The sequence below is a fragment of the Falco naumanni genome, chromosome 9 (assembly GCF_017639655.2).
Source record: "Falco naumanni isolate bFalNau1 chromosome 9, bFalNau1.pat, whole genome shotgun sequence".
Taxonomy (NCBI): domain Eukaryota; kingdom Metazoa; phylum Chordata; class Aves; order Falconiformes; family Falconidae; genus Falco; species Falco naumanni.
This window is the reverse complement of record NC_054062.1, coordinates 53,547,453-53,565,025: the sequence shown is the minus strand read 5'-3', so window position 1 is coordinate 53,565,025 and position 17,573 is coordinate 53,547,453. Positions and strand designations below refer to the sequence as shown.

General features: G+C 46.4%; 2 protein-coding genes across 4 annotated transcripts in view; one reads left to right on the top strand and one right to left on the bottom strand.

Annotated features, from left to right (window-relative positions):
- The first annotated feature begins 352 nt into the window (after window positions 1–352).
- Window positions 353–3,138, top strand: NKX6-2 (NK6 homeobox 2). Its single transcript, XM_040606968.1, has 3 exons — window positions 353–1,113; window positions 1,493–1,665; window positions 2,356–3,138. The coding sequence occupies exons 1-3, from the start codon at window positions 699–701 to the stop codon at window positions 2,602–2,604; spliced, it is 837 nt and encodes a 278-aa protein (XP_040462902.1). The 5' UTR covers window positions 353–698; the 3' UTR covers window positions 2,605–3,138.
- Window positions 3,139–5,940: 2,802 nt separating this feature from the next.
- The window catches only part of INPP5A (inositol polyphosphate-5-phosphatase A), a 262,018-nt gene continuing 250,385 nt past the window's right edge, over window positions 5,941–17,573 (bottom strand). Inside the window, exons 13-16 of one of the 3 annotated variants that reach the window (XM_040606001.1) lie at window positions 13,372–13,483; window positions 9,048–9,116; window positions 7,687–7,723; window positions 5,941–7,542 (exon numbers count right to left, since the gene is read on the bottom strand). In XM_040606001.1, the coding sequence (XP_040461935.1) occupies window positions 7,493–7,542; window positions 7,687–7,723; window positions 9,048–9,116; window positions 13,372–13,483 (268 nt within the window). In that variant the 3' untranslated portion in view covers window positions 5,941–7,492. Of the gene's footprint in view, window positions 7,543–7,635; window positions 7,724–9,047; window positions 9,117–13,371; window positions 13,484–17,573 lie in introns of all 3 variants that reach the window. The other 2 variants (XM_040606002.1, XM_040606000.1) reach the window with 2 other exon arrangements.

Here is a 17,573-nt window from a genome sequence, read left to right as displayed (position 1 = left end):
GCTGACCCCGGCGGGTGCCGCGGCGGGCGGGGCGCGGGCCCGCGCGGGGGTCCCGTCGGCCGTGGCGCGGCCACGTGCGGCTCCGCGCACTCCCACGGCGCCCGGGGACCGCCCGGCCCGGTGGTGACGTGTCGGGGTGGGGGCGCTCGCCGCCCGCCGATTGGGCCGCGGCGGCGGCGCGGGGAGGCGGCCACCCAATGGGCGAGGAGCTCGCAGGTGCCCGCGCGGTTATCTGCGCCCCGGGGCGCGGCGCGCAGGGTCCCCCGCTGCTACCGCCGGGACACGCGGCTGCGGCGAGGCGCGGAACCCAGCCCCGCGGCGCCCACCCCACCCCGGCCGCCCCCCTCCGCCCCCCCCCCGCTAGATCCCGCGCGGAGAGCCGCCGCAGCCTGCCCGGGACGCTCCGCCGGCGGGGGCTCTTCTCCCTCGGACTCCCTCCTCGCCGCCCGTTTGTCGCCCTGCTCCGGCTTGGCTCTCCCGCCTGGAAGTCGGCGGCGAGCGGCGCCGAGCCGCGGGGGCGGGCGGAGAAGCGCCGGCGTTTCCTACTCCCGGCAAAGTTGGGGACTTGCTGTTGCTTTAATCCCGCAAGCGGAGGAAGGAGAGACTCTCCCGCCGCGGCCGGCGCCCCGGGCGCGGGGTTACAACAGGGCAGCTGCCGGCGTGGTGGGAGAAGGACCCGCGCTCATTGATGACCACAAATGTTAGCGGTGGGGCAGATGGATGCTAATCGCCAGAGCGCGTTCGTCCTCAGCAGTACGCCGCTGGCCGCGCTGCACAACATGGCCGAGATGAAGACCTCCCTCTTCCCCTACACCCTGCAGAACCCCTCCGGCTTCAAGGCGCCGGCCCTGGGCGGACTCAACACGCAGCTCCCCTTGGGGACACCGCACGGAATAAGCGACATCCTAGGGCGGCCCGTGGGCACTGCCAGCAACCTGCTGGGCGGGCTGCCCCGCATCAACGGACTGGCGGCCTCGGCGGGGATGTACTTCAACCCCGCGGCCGTCTCCCGCTACCCGAAGCCGCTGGCGGAGCTGCCAGGGCGACCGCCCATTTTCTGGCCGGGAGTGGTGCAGGGCTCTCCCTGGAGAGACCCCCGGCTCGCCTGTCCCGGTAAGTGCGGCCGGTTCCAGCGGGGAGCGCGGCCCGGGGGCTGGCCCGGCTCCGCCGTCGGGAGGCGCGGGCCGCCCTCCCTCCCCCCCGGGCCGCCGAGCCAGGCGCCGGGAGCCCGGGCGGCCCCACGCCGCGGGCGTGCGGGGTGGACGGGGCGGCCGGCCTGGCGGAGGCCGCGGGCGCGGCGCTCCGAAGGCGGCCCGGTGCCGCGCCCCGGGACGGCCCTGCACCCACCCCTGCTCCGGAGCCAGCGGCGGCGGACACCCGGAGCGGGCCCGCCGCAGCCCGCCCCCCCTTTAGCGCCGGGCGGAGACCCGGTTCCGAGCTGGGACCGGGGCTGACCCCGTCTCTGACGGAGCTGTTTCTCCTCCGCTTTCAGCTCAGACGGGGATGGTTTTGGACAAGGACGGCAAGAAGAAACACTCGCGACCCACTTTCTCTGGGCAGCAGATTTTTGCTTTGGAGAAAACCTTCGAACAGACGAAATACCTGGCAGGACCGGAGAGAGCCCGCCTCGCCTATTCCCTCGGGATGACCGAGAGCCAGGTGAAGGTAGGTCCCCGCGGGCGGGCCGGCGCGGGGCGCGGGCTCCCGGGGCCGGGGCAGCGCTGTCACTTTTTGCTTTTGCGGTAAATGCCGGCGGCCAAGAAAACGGACCAACCGTACAGGGATTTTTTTTAAGTCAGTTATAATTTAAACAGCATTTGGATATTGGCTAGATTTTAGGCCAAGTTCTACGTAACTAACTTTGTGCTTGGAGTTCTTTGTGCTGCAGATGATTTAAGAAAACTACACGTAAAATACATTAAAGCAAAGCCCCACGCAGGTAATTGCTTTCGTCGGGGCAGTTTTCCACGGAGCTCGTGTCCGGGCACTGGCACAACTTTTCCTTGCATAACCACGCAAATTTTTTAGGAAAGTCTTCGGGTGCACCGAAGCGTTGAGGTGCCCTGGGAGCCAAAAATACTTATTTTTCTGGCCACCCTGTTCCGTTTTAAAGAGGTGATTGTTCCGCGAAACCGCCGCTCTTACTTTTGCGCGGCTCTGGCTGGCGACGTTCCCCGGAGGAGCCGGGCGGGTCCACCCTCCCGGTGCTGCCCGCGGCCCTGCGCGCTCCGGCCTCGCGCCCCTGCCCGGAGCTGCCGTCGGGCGGGCGGGAAGCGGGGGGGGGGAGAAGGGGCCGGGCGGGGGGGGCGGCGGGCGCGGCGGTGGGGCTGAGCCGCGCCCGGTGCCGGTGCCCAGGTCTGGTTCCAGAACAGACGGACCAAGTGGCGGAAGCGGCATGCGGCAGAGATGGCCTCGGCGAAGAAGAAGCACGACTCGGAGACGGAGAAGCTGAAGGAGAGCTCGGACAATGAGGACGATGACGAATACAACAAGCCCCTGGACCCCAACTCAGACGATGAAAAAATCACGAGGCTATTGAAAAAGCACAAATCCACGAATCTGTCCCTCGTCAGCCCCTGCAGCACCAGCTCGGACACCTTGTGAGGGCGCCGGCACCGACGGCTGCCCCGGGCGGCTGTGGCTGGGCGAGCCGCCGTGGTAGGCACCGCACCGGAGGTCAATTGTAACTGGATGTTTGAAGTGGTGTGTTGTACAGCCTAAGATGTATGTGAAATGTATATATTTTTTACAGAATAAGTTATGAAATTATTTTCCTTCTCATCGATGTAAATTTCAGAGGAGTTTTTCCAACTTTTTGTTTTGTGTCCCTTTAAGGTTTGCCCCTCTTTCGTTTAGCCGCCTTGCCCATTTCCTGCTCCTAACAATCAGATTTTGTTACATTTTGTATTTTGCCAAATCCAAGCTCAGCCACTTTGTATATAGTAAATTTCAGATTTTGTGATGTATATTTCTAGTGTAAAAACGGCTGTTTCCTTTCACTCCCTCCTACTCAGTGTTTTGGCGGTTTGATTTCTCCTGCCTCTGGATTTTATGCTTAATAATATAAAAGAGAAAACAACCCAAAGAAGCACGAGAGAAAAATGAACACTTGGTTTTACATTGGGATCAAATAACGTCTCCACGCAGGTTGGAAAGACTTTGTATAAATCAATAAATTATTTAACAAGCTTCTCCAGCGAGTTTCTTCCTGCATTACTCGTTTCTCTGTCCTCGTCCCGTTGAGCCCCTGGGGGGGCTGCGCCTCGCCCGCGGGCCCTGGCCGAGGGAGCGGGGGCTCACCGGACCTGTTGCAGGGTAATTTCTGGCTATAGCTTCGCTAGTCCGGGGCCCCCGAATTTTAAGGCCGCTCTCACCGAGCGGGGGACGGTCGGCTGGTGCTCACCTTCGCCTCGCCCCGGCATTTTCCCCGGCTCATTCGCCTGAGCGTCGCTGCCTTCCCTGCTCCTGGGCCGGTCCGCAGCCGGGGTGCTGGGGGGCGGAGGACGGTTCCCCGATGGGCCCGCCGGGAGCCGGGCTCACAGCCGCACGGGAACCCGCGAGCTGCGGCCCCCCAACCCCCCCGAAAGAAGCGATTCTCGCAGCTGAACGTGCAGCTTTGAACCCGGCCGGGGACCGCCGCGGTTTCTGGCACCGACAGCGCTTTGGTGGCCGCGGGCAGGTTATGTGATCTGCTCCGGGGAGGGGGAGGCAGGGGCTGGGACATATCCCGCTGCGGTTCCCGCGCACCGGCCGCTGCAAAAAAGACCCCGAAGTCGAAGTCACTGAGCTTAGCGGTGGGGGGCTAAAGCGGCATCGCCCTCCCGCCGCCCTCCCAGGACCGCGGGCCTGGGCCCGCACGCACCGCAGCAGCTCCCGCACCCGCGTTCGCCGCCGGCCCTTGACGAGACCCAGGTAATTAACGCGGCCGTCGACGTGCCTCGCAGCTGCCCAAGGTTCCACTTTTCTCCTCCCGGGCGTATTGGAGGCCTGACCAGGGTGTAAGCCAGCTTCGTTGTCAGGCTTTTTTTTTTTTTTTTTTTAATGAATGAAACGTTCTTTTCTGTCCGTGCATTAGCTACTGCTTCGCAGACCGAGCGACTGCTGCGGCCTCACTGCGGGCCGGCCCCGCTGCGCCTGCCCGGCTGCCAGCGGAGGGCCGCCGTCCGCGGCGCAGCGGGACTGGGCAGTTGCGGTGCCCGGTGCCTCCCGCACCGCAGCCGCACCGTCCTGCACCCGCCGTCCGCGCCGGCGCCCCGGGCCTCTCCGCACCGAGGGGGCGTGCGGCCGGCCCGCCCCTGCCCGCCAGCCCGAGGCGGGGGGCCCGGCCCCGGCCCCTTCCGCCGAGCGCGCAGCGGCCGAGCACGGCGACGCCAAGCCGGGTCCGCTGTCGCCCGGGGGCTGCGCCAGGCCCCTTGCCCGCGCCCCGGCGGCTCCCACTGCGGGCAGGGGCCGCGGAGGTGGGGGCCCCGCTCTGGCTCCGTTCGGCCTTTTCAGGCCCCGCCGGGCCGCTCCCACCGGGGTGCCGGGGCCGCCGCGGCGGGCCGTGCGCTTCGCTCGCGTTGATTTATTTCCCTCTGACGGGAGGAGCCCCGCGGGCAGCGCCGTGTTCCAGGGGAGGGGAGGGGGGGTCCTGCAAGGTCTTACTCACTGAAAGCGGTGCGTTGGCGAGACCCGGCCCGGGCTCTACCGCGGTTACAGACGGAGTAAATCAAGTTTAGAAATTAACCTTCGCCTCGGCTCTGGACACCCTGAGACAGGCCGCTGGAACCGCAGCGACGAACCGGAGCCGGTGCCCTGGCTCCTGAGGGAGAACGACAGGATAAAAAAACACCCACACTTGAAAGTGGGATTATTCACACCTCCTCCTTCCCGTAGTTCTTTAAATGAAACGTGCTCCAAGGAACTCGGGGATCTACATCCAGCGACGAGTTCCTTTTCCTAGAACGAGGCGGCTTTGCGGTGCAACACGCATGCCAGCACCCGCCGCCGCGCAGAGGGACGGGCCTTGGCGGGAGGGAGCCGGGAAGAACCGGGACCCTCCGGCGGCCGCCCGGCTCCCCGCAGCCCGGTTCTGCTCCCCTCATCCTGGCTCCCCGCTCTCTGCATTCCCGGCTCCCCGCAGCCCCGGCTCTTCGCAGCTCTGCTCCCCACTCTCCGCATCCCGACTCCCTGCAGCCCCGACTCCCCGTAGCCTGGCCCCGCTCTCTGCATCCCTGCTCTCCGCATTTCGGCTCTCCGCAGCCCGGTTCGGCTCTCCGCATTCCCGGCTCTCCACATCCCCGCTCCCCGCGGCCCCGCTCCCTACGGCCCCAATCCCCGCGGCCCGGCCCCGCTCCCCACAGAACCGCGGCCCCGCGCCCCGCACCGTCCCCAGAGAACGCCTCGGGGCTTTGGTTAAACGCCGACGCTGCGTTTTACGAACGTCTGTGGATTAAATCTCAGACTCCTGCAACAGATTAGCTGGATGGGTCACCTGTGGATGCTCAGGGCTGTTCACGGTCGGGCAGTTTATAGCTTTGGTGAGTTTACCTATAACTGAGGCTTCAGTCTGAAAAGGCAGTCTCCTTGTTGTTATTGTTATCCGCCACCCCCCCCCCCCCCCCCCCCCCCCCCCCAGCCCGGAGGTAATCACGAAGGAGTTTACTGTGGCATATTTATTGAACTGCTGGGGACTGGCATCTCATGAATAGCTCATAAAGTTGTATGGCTCTCTATATGTTAGCACTCGAACACTCGAATACTAACTCCTAAATGCCTTTTCCTCGGTTTGTATTGTTTTGATTAACACTAGAAGGGCATTCTATTCTACAGGTTTTCACGTGAAAAATAACTCTGCTAATTGGCAGGAGATTAAAAGGTAACTCATTAATAAGAAATGTGACAATTTAATAATTTCCCTTTAATCCCCAATGCCCAAATTAAAGGGACAGACACAGCCACTTTCACCATGATTAGTTTTATTGCTTGAGAACCAGAGTACTCATTTCTAAAGGCCTTCAAAGTTATCATGAGTTGAGTTCGCTTAAATAGAATTACTGTGTGGTTATAATGCAACATGGCACAGTAACAATACAGAGCTGCAGACACCCTTTGGGCAACAGTACTGAATATAAACCCAGACTGTACTGTTGAGAAAACACTCTGCAAGCGGACATCAAATCATTTTCAATGGTAGTGATTTATACCAAAATCAAGCATCAATCTAATGCCATCACGCAGTCCATGAACTCTGTAGTGTTCTAAATTAAATCAATAAAACATACATTTGTGTTTCATCAACAGACTCCCTAATCACCTTTTAATGTTGTATTTAGCGGTGGGAGAAAAATGTTCATAACAAGATTATATTGTAGGCTGCACTGAGCTACTAACCAGGAAAATTTACAGTTGTCTTTTTTTTTTTTTTTTTTTTTTTTTAAACACTGTATAAATACAGTCTTGTGTCCAATACAGTTGCTACCTGAAGCAGACTATTATTTTCTTCTCCCATGTTGTTATTGTTTCAATATAGAATACTTGGCACCATAAAACAGTAACAAAAGACAGACAAAAACAGTTTACAAAATTCTGGAAAGTTACACCCAAACCTAGCTAAGAACTTCACATTCAATCCTTAATATTACATAGAAAGAAGGGATTATAGGAGTAACAAAGTGAAACTGCTAATATATGTGCTATATAGTATGCTATATATCTGTATCCAAGATGGCACTGCTATATATTTATTATATAAATGTTGGTTGTTGATGTACACTTAACTAAACCTGCTAAGACTCCAACACTAACTGCTGATATGGCACTCTCAAGCATTCATATTGGAAAGTATATTTAGCGTAAGTTTTGGTCAGGTTTATAAATTATTTATATATCTGTGTATATATACACATACATACATATATATACACACACATATATATGTATGTATAGAAAGCAGCTGCTGTGTGATTCAAAAACCATGTAACATGGCAGTATAGTAAATAACATGAGAAAAAAATATAAAAATGAAAAACAAAATACTAAAACTAAAACACAAACCATAAGCCTTGGTCAACAAAGAAAATACCATTTAAAACCATCAATATCTCTATCTATACAATCCAATGTACAAAACCCCAATGTGGTAAAGATATATAATGTTAGGCATGACACCTTTAAAAGTTTATAATAATGCTGAAATAGCTTTTCCATATTGACAAACACTTATTAAAAGTTGAAAGTTGTGAAATCTAAAATACATAACATCTCTGCTGTCTATTTAGAGTTTTGGCAACAGAATTGTGACATATATATAAAAAATAATTCCACATTTCTACTTGATGTCACATGAACATACAAGACAGTGAGGTATGTGAGGCTTTTCTCGAACAGAGTCCAGATGCTGAAGCATAGTGTACGATCAGCAGTCTAAAAATGTGGCACTCGGGACTTGATTTATCAATACAGCTGTTACGATTATGTATTTCTGTATACTGCGTGTTCCTTCCCCTCCCTGCTACAGTGTGGTTTCACGGAAAATCTTCTCATTTCGTAGGCATCTTTTTCCTGTTGCAGAATTGGCATTTTTTTAAAAAGAAAAATAAACACAGGGGGAATGATGTAGAAAATATAAACGTAAAGAAAAAAAATGATATTTACCACCACATCACTGCACGACACAACACTTGTGCACATTTGCAATAGGTTTACCTGCCCCAGCAGCTATTCGAAAGGACAGGAACACAGGCTGCAGTAAGTTAGGGAAAAATAGAAGTTAAACATTTGAAATATGAACTTTTTTTTTTTTTTTTTTTTTTACAGTCAGTAGTAAACACAAAAAAATCCTCCATGACTGAAAACATGAAAACAAAATGATACAATAGTGTTTTTGATTAATCTAACTACAAAATGCACAAGGGACCTACATCATCTCCTTACAGATCTCTGCTCCCATTGAAATCTGAGGGAAAACTTGCCAATGATCACTGTGGGAAGAAATTTGGGTCCCACACGCAACTCCCTTTCATCACAGAATTAGTTCCACTGAAAGTGCCATGCTAAAAAAATTCATGTTAAGTACACTGATGACAAAGGAAATAAAAATTACTGTTTCTGAACTGGCTGTCCTACAGTTGCTGACATGCTGGACTTCTCATTTTATTGGAGAAGTTAGTAAACTTCTGTTTTTTAAAATCTGACTTGGATGATTCTGGACCAAATATCTCAAGTGCATTCTTCCTTAGAAAAACAACACCCTGTCTCACAGGAACTCTGACCATGAAAGTAAATATAGGTATGTATTTGTGAATATAGATTTACATGTATACATGCAGACACACGTCTGCTACTCATTATCTGTCAACTACTCATTATCTGTCACCAAATTATCATTCAAGAGCCTTAGCACTGCCTCTAGAACTGATATATTACTGTTGTACAGTTTAGAAGGTTTTGCAAGTTTCTGGTTGAGTTTTTATACCAGCTTTCAGAGGTTAGCTTCTACTCCCTGATCATCTTTTTCCAAAGAATGCAAATACTCAGTTTTGCTGTATTTCTAACTTAGTTTTCCATCTGTTATCTTCAGCAGAAAAGACTACTTGTAAAATTAATGTCTTTTTCTTCACTTTATCAATGAGTATTTGTTTAATTCTATATTCTCACTTGTTGCTTAAATGTGGAACTGCCAATATGTTAATTTATAAATAAGCAGCTAGGCACCAGCTTAACTGAAGCTATGTATCAATTTTGATAAACCATTGAAAATACTTTTGTTTTATGACAATAGTTGTAAGTGCACAGACACTTGATCCTCTTCATTTTGTACTGTATCATGCTTTCATTCTAGCACACATCGTCCTGTTCTTTGTTCGATTTCATACAAGTATCATCACTACTCTCATATATTAGCTGAAGTTCAATTCAACTTTAAAACATTTTTGAGGCTTTAAATTAAAAATAGGACAGAAATATACTTGAATTAAACATCAGTTTAACAGAAACTAGTGTATACATTCTCCTTCCCAAACAAAAAGACTTAGAAGATACAATACTAACTTGTTTAATTTAATTACCTTGTGATCCCCCATGCAGACATTTGGCCCAATGTGGTCATATATTACTATCTTCTCATCATTTTCTGACTAGTTGAAAAAAAAAACCACACAACAAAACACTAGTCAGTTCAAGTATTCTTTAGATTACAGAAAGAGAAATAATGGAAATAATTTATGCAAATAGTTCAAACCAGTTTCTGAATGAAGTGGTATTAACACATCTTTGCTTGACTTCTCCAGAGAAAGATCATGTAGACTGAATTTTTATGTCCAGTACTGCTTGCAGTAATTTGTGCCATTTGTCCGCGTAAAATAAGTCATGAATTCACTGCATCTACTCCTTGCTTCTGGGACCTCCAGAAATTTCAGTGAGTAGCACTTGGACAGATGAAACAAATGAGTCAGTTATGACCGTGTTCCAGCCTTTTGCCGGTGAAATGCAGCTAGTGCATTTGGCCAGTCCTTTTTTTAAGAACAACACACAACTTTTATCCAATTAGGTGCAATGTATCTTGTTCTTTAAATTAAATGCAATCCACATTGTCTTATAAGAGCATTTGTTTTCATCATATAGGGGATTTTAAATGTTCAGAGAGAAGAATGAATTATAGTTTATAAGTGTTAACCATTTCTATGAGATACATTTCTTCATCTAAAAAAAAAGCATTGATTTTAAGAAAATCAGCAAACAAAATACGACATTCCTCCAGTCTCCTTTATGAATTGCTTTCATTTTGTTCCATGTTGAACTTTATCCTTATACACTGACTTCTTTAGCATTTGTAGCTTAATGAATAATAAAATGTACTCATCTTTCTGCCATTTGCAATGAATGTGATTTCCAGAATCTGTTTTGATTCTTTAGTACAGTACTTCAGGAACAAATACAAACACATTGCCATACAAGACAATTTCTTATTATGCTAAACAATTCCTATAAGCTAATTAAATCTGCAATTTGCACACTCTCAAGTCTCTAGTACAATCACAGACGTACTTTAAACTAGTTGGCAATACTAATTTATTTTGTATGAAACAGTCAAGACTTGCTCATCTGTAATCAGTCAAGTTTGACTGGGCAATAACTTTATATAAACAGTAGCATTTAGGACTATAAACTTAAAATTGAATTATCTTTAATGCAGTAAGGAAGCTTAAGGTCAGATTTACTTTATAGCATGGTTGTCTGCCAACAATATAAAAACATAACCTTCTGCATTGTATGCATGAGCACTTTCCAATATTTCAAGATCATAATGCCACTAGCATCGGAAGTGGGGATACATTCATCAAAAGCGACTTGATAATTTACAAAGGCAGCATAAAATTGTGGATTTTCAACTGCATAATCTTTAGACAGATAAACAAATTACAGTGGTGCACAAGCAGAAACAATATACACTTGGCTGAGCATTCATTACTTCATGCTATCAGGCATCAACGCAACTCCCTAGCAGTGGGCAACCTTTGGTGTTTTAGGGCTCAGGAAGCATAAAATAACATGATGGTGAGGTAACCGACCATAGCATGATAGATGATGTTGCATGAAAGCTGTTTACAGCCCCATGTCTCTACAATCTGTAATGCCTACTGTGTAGCTGAACACACTGTACAGTGTGGCAATTTGTGCAGACTATCCTTTCTTTACATAGGATTAAAATGTAGACTTGCTGCAGTTTGTTTGAAATAAAATACAGAATTGCTAAGACAGAAAAATAAGTTCTTTATTTGCCTATAAGAAAAGTTAATAGCGCAAAATAATTACCCACATAAGAATATTCAATTGCTACTTACGACCAAAAATTCTTTAAAAATTCATATACATTTATATTTTAAGAATTTTTTACTGTGTAATCTGTTAATTAAAATTTGCATTTACTTTCTTCACAGTTCGTTTTTAAACTTCAAAGCGTAAGTCTCTGCAATGGAATGAATTCTCAATGGCAAGGCAAAGACTGCTTACTGTGTAGAACCACATAAACTTGTAAGGCCATTTTGCCCTTTCCTCTATCAGTTTAGCATTTTCTTCCACTGAGTATTTTCAGTAAGTTTCATAGGCCAGAATTACAGTTTGGTTTTGATCTGGATAAGCTAACTCCCTTCTTGGTATAGACTCACTGACTTAACCATGCCAGTTTGGCCTCGTCTCCATCTGCAATTTTGCATACATGTTTCTGGAGATGTCCCAAACTGCATGCCCATCATTTGCAAATGTAAAGCTGCAGAGACAAAATTATATGCATTTTTAAAATGTAAGCTTTGAATGACCCAGCTGACTGGGTTTCTGTTCCATGGAGACTGGGAACCGGGCTAAGTGACCTCACAGTCACAAATTTCTTTAATGCTCTAACTTTGTTTTCCTTTGTTTAATTTTCTACCATTATAGCCAAGTTATACCCCCCTAGATAACCTGAAAGAATTCCTTTCCCTCTGTACTGTTTACACTCCTCAAGCCTTTGTGTACCCTTCTATCTCCTTATTCATAGCTTTAAAAAAAAAAAAAAAAATCTTCCCTCATTGGCCACTCTTTCCACAGTTTTAATCCTTTGTTCTTTAGGAATTTCATGGGTGCCAAGTACTATCTGTAATATTTTGGGTAAAGTCTCACTTTTTGTATGATATTTCAAGAAGATCAAATAACATTGATTTTGACATTACTATTTTACTTTATAAGCCGGTATTCCTCTTAGCTTCACAGCTGTTTTTATTAAATACTGCAGTACTAAAATTTTGGGGAAACTTCAAGATATCATGCAGACACTTCTTACACATTAAAATGTGAGGAAGTACATCAAACTGAACTTTGCGTAGCTATGGAAAAAATGTTTTCAGCCCTTCAGTGAGTTATATACTGCAAAGCAAACAGTATAATCATGAGATAAATAACCCTGATGAGGGGGAGAAACAGAAGGTTATAAACTTCAGGATAGCAAGTTTTAAGAGCTTCATTAGAAAAAAAAAAACAAACCATGAAGCTGTAGAATATGGATTTATTTGCGAAGATTATTTTCTGCAATTAACTCCCATTAAACTGCATTAATTATACAGGAACATACAGACAGACACATGACTTCAGGCACTCTTGGGTTTGGTAAGCCTGTTCTGTATGAGGGAGTCATACAGGCTGGTCAGCCAGATAACCTCAGTGCAACAGTGCTGAGAAGTCACAGCACATTCATTCCTGCATCGCGCTCGTGGCCACGGCTAGCACAGAGGGAAACATTTAGCTCAGAGCAGAAAGGCATGGGTGAGAGCTCCTTGTATCATACACTGATTTCCTGATGTGTTCTTTCAAACAACTGATAGCCAGCGTAAACAGTACAGGTCCTCAGTTGCCATGAACAAGCACACTGGAAAACACAGGCAGTGTAAGTTAGCATACCTAACCGGCTGACCTGGTTCAGTGTGTCCAAGAAAGGAGGAGAGCAGAGCAGGGTAAGCAGGAGAAACAAAATGAGATAAAAAGGAAAAGTGGAAGGCTCCTAAACTATACTTGAGTCATTTAACCTTGGACAGACCATCACCATGTTAACCATACCTCTATACTAAAATCCCAAGAGGAACTGTATGTTCTAAAAATGTGGCACAATCGTATTTTTAAAGGTCTAATGGACTGTCCAAATTTAGGCACTTAACTGGTGTACCAAAGTTAGAAGCCTACCCGCTGGAGACTCTGCCTTCATTCTGGGGACAAAGACAGGAGATTTGGGCCATCTAGGATCTGATATGTTCTTGGGAAATCCAGTCCTCACCATCCATCAGCAACACATGGAACCTAAATCTACCAGGCTTGTAACTTGGGTACCTCAAGCTGCTGCTATACAGGTTTTTCTTTCAATAGCATTATTACTTCTCCATCAGCAGCTGCTCCTAGTTACTTTTGTCTGCATTTGTGCTGAATCCTTAGTAAGGACAGTGCTGTTACTTAGGTTACTGTATAGTGAACTGAACTGGGGGACTGATGTAGGTTTTTTATTTTTTGTTATTCTTTTTTAAAGCAGGCACAGTTTCCCAGTGCTGCACATCCCAGTACAGCACTGACAAGTACAGAAGCAGCACAGAAGAGACGACAGGCAGCCAGTGTTGGCAGCTCAGGTACCTAAAGAAGTTTGTGAAAGCTCGTGCTTTGGTAACTGCCAACAGGTTAGCCGGGACAAATCCACATTCTTGGGTGGAAAGCACTGGAGGCATAACAGTTCATTATTGCTGTCTCCAGCTTGGCAAGCGTTTGCTACATGCAACTGAAAATTCAAGGACAAACAGAAGTTTATCAGTCCTACCTACCCCTGCTGAAGATGAACACAATGCAGAGGCAGCGGGGTGGCCGCAGCTCTGTACTTACTTTCAGAATGAGCTCCTTGGCTGAGTGGGACATCAGGATTCTGTCGCACCAGGCTGGACATCTCGTGTTCATGTACTGCCTTCCCTGGCTAGAGTCCTCACTGTATGGATAACTGCAAAAAAATCACAATCACAACCATCAGCAACTTTTTGCAAAGCTGCCTGAAACCTCTGGCCTAAATGACCACACTAACTAAAAAAATTAACTGGCAAAATCCAGCTCTTTTAGACACCTCTCGTAGTTACTTATCTTTCTTTTCTCCTCCCCCTTTCTTTCTCATGTGCTCTTTCTCTATTTCTCTTCTCTTATCTACAATCCTACTTTAGGCCAACATGTTGACACATACAGTTTCAAAACTCACCTCCTACCTTACATTTCTGCATGTGAGAGTGTTCAAAGACAGCAGACTATTCATCTGTGTGAAAGTACCAAAGTCAGCTCAACAGCTCAAGCAAAGAGCAGGCTGTTGGCTATGACTACGGAAAACAAATGGGCAGAAGATGAAAAAGGAAGTCTAGGGAAAAAACAAAGGTTAATCTCATGGGAATTCTTTGCAGGATTCTCTCAAGGAGAGCTATCCAGAATAATTTAAGAGAAGAGTCCAGAGCACTGGGATCTCTGCAGCTGTACACAGACCCCACCTGTACGGATCCTCTAAGGCTGCCAGAGAGGAAGGTATGACAAGAAAGCAGGCTTCTCAGGGGATTGCTTCAGAACCCAGGGATTAGGAATGTGGTTTAAGGAAAATGATGCTGACTACCTTTATATGAAATTGCGTTAACAACAAGTAAATTATTTTGTAAAGACATCAGGAAAAGAAGCTGATTAAATGGTGGCTGTGTTGTGGGGTCATTATAAACGTGCTATGGGATCTCCAGTGCGTTCTAACTTACCTTTACAAGGCAACAGAAAGTGTTTATTTTAACCTACAGAACAGTCCAAAATAAGTTAACTCAGCAGGCCTGTGTGAGCCCACAGGCTGAAATCACTTAAGTTCCTGAAGTGGCCACCTCTGGTTCAACTGTGAGGAGGCCAAGGCCAAAGTTTTCCTTGTTTTATCCAAATGTTCTTCCTGGTTTAATATGATTGAACTTTGAATTTGGTGAGGGCTCATCATGCTGGAAGGCCACTGTTTTCCCAGACCATTTCCAAAATGGCATGGGTAAGCAGCCAAAGAGCGGTTTTGGAGAAATTCAGAGGGTTTGTGACAGGCTCAGTTTCTTGAATATTGGGCCTGAATGAATTGAAGTTTATTCTTGGTAAAATGTCTTTAAAAAACCACACATATGGCTGGTGCATGTTATCTACATATATATCTGTGGGTGTATTTAAAATTACATTTGCATTTTATTCTGCTTATCACTGAGTACATAAAGGAAACACCAAGGTTTTCCTGATACGTGTGTTACAAAAATTTCTGGTATTGTAACAAAAGGGTTTGCACGCTTGAAGAGAAACTTATTTACCACCCTGCTTGGTGTGATACTTTGAAACTGAGACATACAGCTTTCTACCAAATGGGTTTACAAGCTACACTGCCATTAAAGAGATTAGCCGTGGCAAACATCCAAGAAAAGCGTACTGAACGTATTGGAACAAACCAGTGATCTCAGTACCTTTTCCACCTCATCAAACCTAACAAGACTCATTTTCCAAACATATTATGAGATTTCAATTTGCTGCTTCACTGACATACAGAAGTACAGCTTATTTCTGAGTGTCTGTGAAATATTTTGATGATGTAATACTACCGCTAGTAGAAGCTCTTTGTCTGCAATTTAAGGGTTGACTTTTTCTGGTAACCTCTTTCCTTAGTTACTCAAGAACCCAACATAACTGAAGCTACTTTTCATGAACAAGGTAAAGAATCAATCACATTTCGTATAATCCTTCCTTTTACAACATTAACTGTATGGCTTTTGAAGTATGATGTTCCATACCTGGAATGATCTGTTACTGCTATGTCTTAGAGCATTTCATCTACATTCTAAGAGATGGTATTTATCAATTTGCTTTATTGATCTTAATGCTTTCACAGGGTGAAAACTTCTGCCAATTTTTCAATGTCTTTAGTGCTGATCACCCAGTCAAGAAGTTACTGTAGTTTACAAGTATCTTTGACAAATCAGATTTCTAATGGCTGGGGCAGAGATGAAAATAAATGCTGCAAAAGTTATCCAGACAAAATAATCGGTAGGCAATAATTTAATAAAATAAAGTGGGGCAAGCTCTTCTTTTTGTAAGGCAGCATCCTTCCTTCAGGCCAGAAGTGTGGATCATCCTGTCTGGCTGCACTCTAATGGATAAGGCTTCTCCCTCCCCGCCACCGTCTCTTTGGCTTGTGCCTCACTCTCAGTGAAATGTTGACACAGAGATAGTAAAAAATCCTAACTAGACACTCCCCCCCAAAATAATGAAAACTATTTGCTCTCCTCCATGCTCTAGAAGGGTCACAAATACTTTGGAATAAGAGGGCTCCTTTTGTAGATGGGCTCAAAAAGTAGTCATAGCTAAATATGACTCAAAATTGCTGGGAGGGATTCTTTTCTGTGACCTAACAGGTTGTGGGGACATGATAGTTTATCTTAGATTTCTGCAAATAAAAGCTCTATTAGAGGTTTCTGGAATAAGAGTGTCACTGATGAAATTTTCATAAAACATACTGCTGAATGTATACTCTTCCAGAGTAAAACCTTTCAAACGACATACACTCCAGTAGCTGTCTTCATCATCCTGTTCCATACTTAAATGAATAGTGGAACGGTAAAATAGCATGACTGCTTCTGGAATTGAATCATCTTCTTGTGAACTCTAAAACTTTTACTCAGTTGGAGCATTAGTAAGGGTTTTCTCCCCTATGGATACTCTGGTGCCTTACTTGATGTTACCTCGTTCAAATGCCTTCCCACCAGCTGATGGGATTTTAAACCAGTCAATAGAAGCAATCGAAAGAGGAGACAAACAGATGCGTAAGCATTTCAGGAAGCCAGGCTGATGATTCTGGTGCTGCCGTAACAGAAAGATGCTGCAAAAATCAAAGACACAAGGGAAACGCCCAAAGCCTCAGAAATGCCACATGGAACAGCACTCAATTGCAGTCTTGTACACAGACTCTGTCACCAGAATGCAGCCTTTGGGTGTGCTGCTGCACTCCCTGCAAACACACATCTCCTGAAGCTGGCAAACATGGCCTCACATCTGTGAAGGCAGCAGAGTGCCCAACGGGATAATTAACAGGCGAGCATGTCTTTCAGAAAAAGCAGGACATACCAACACAACACTCATTTTGCTTCTCCAATACAGCAGCTGCCCAGATAGCCCAGACTCAAGACGGTACTCAAGAAACTGAAAAATATTTCCACTGACTTCAATGGGCTAACCAAGATATAAGTGTACTAATACACACTTCTATTTGACTATTACATTTTTGTTCTCTCTAGGGTGGCTTCATGATTTACCTCCTTTTTCCCTCCTTTCAACCCCACTTCTCACCTGCTTCTTTGAAATAAAGCACAAATAGTCTTTTTTTTTTAAATAATAAAGTAAATTTAAATGTGTGTGCATGCAAAAAGCAGAACTATTCTTGTAATACACAATCTTCCAAAGGACATTAAGCATAAGATAGTCTACTTTCAAGTGTATCAAAATAGCTGTTTTGCTGACATCTCCAGCCTTTTTTAACACACTCCTTCCAGGCAAGTAAGAAGCTCACAGTTCTTAATTCAAGTTTCAGTTAATAATTCCAGTTCCCAGATTTTCTCATCTGTGAGTTGGATAAACAATTACAGGTTTGATAAAACCAACTGTAGATCTGATAAAAGAAATTGTAAGGACTCTACATCAAATAATCAGAAGTTAAAAATTCCAGTACTAATCTCCCAGAGGGTAAGCATTGTGCCACCCTTCTGTGCACGCATTATTAGTCTTGACCATCAGAACTGTGACTGTGGCAGAGAAAAAAGGAGAACTGGTTCTCTCAGTCCCTTGACTAGACAGGAAAGAATGTTGGTTTTGTTTTTTTCTTTCAGTAGCATCCTGCCTCAATCACAATCTGTCTAGTGCAATGTACAGAAAACAGTGATCTTGAGAATGACTAGTGAGTGCTCATGTAAAAATGATGGCATAACAAAGGCCTCTAGGAACCTCTGAAATATAAATGATAAATAGATATGATGCTAACACGCGCAGGTGCTACAGATACA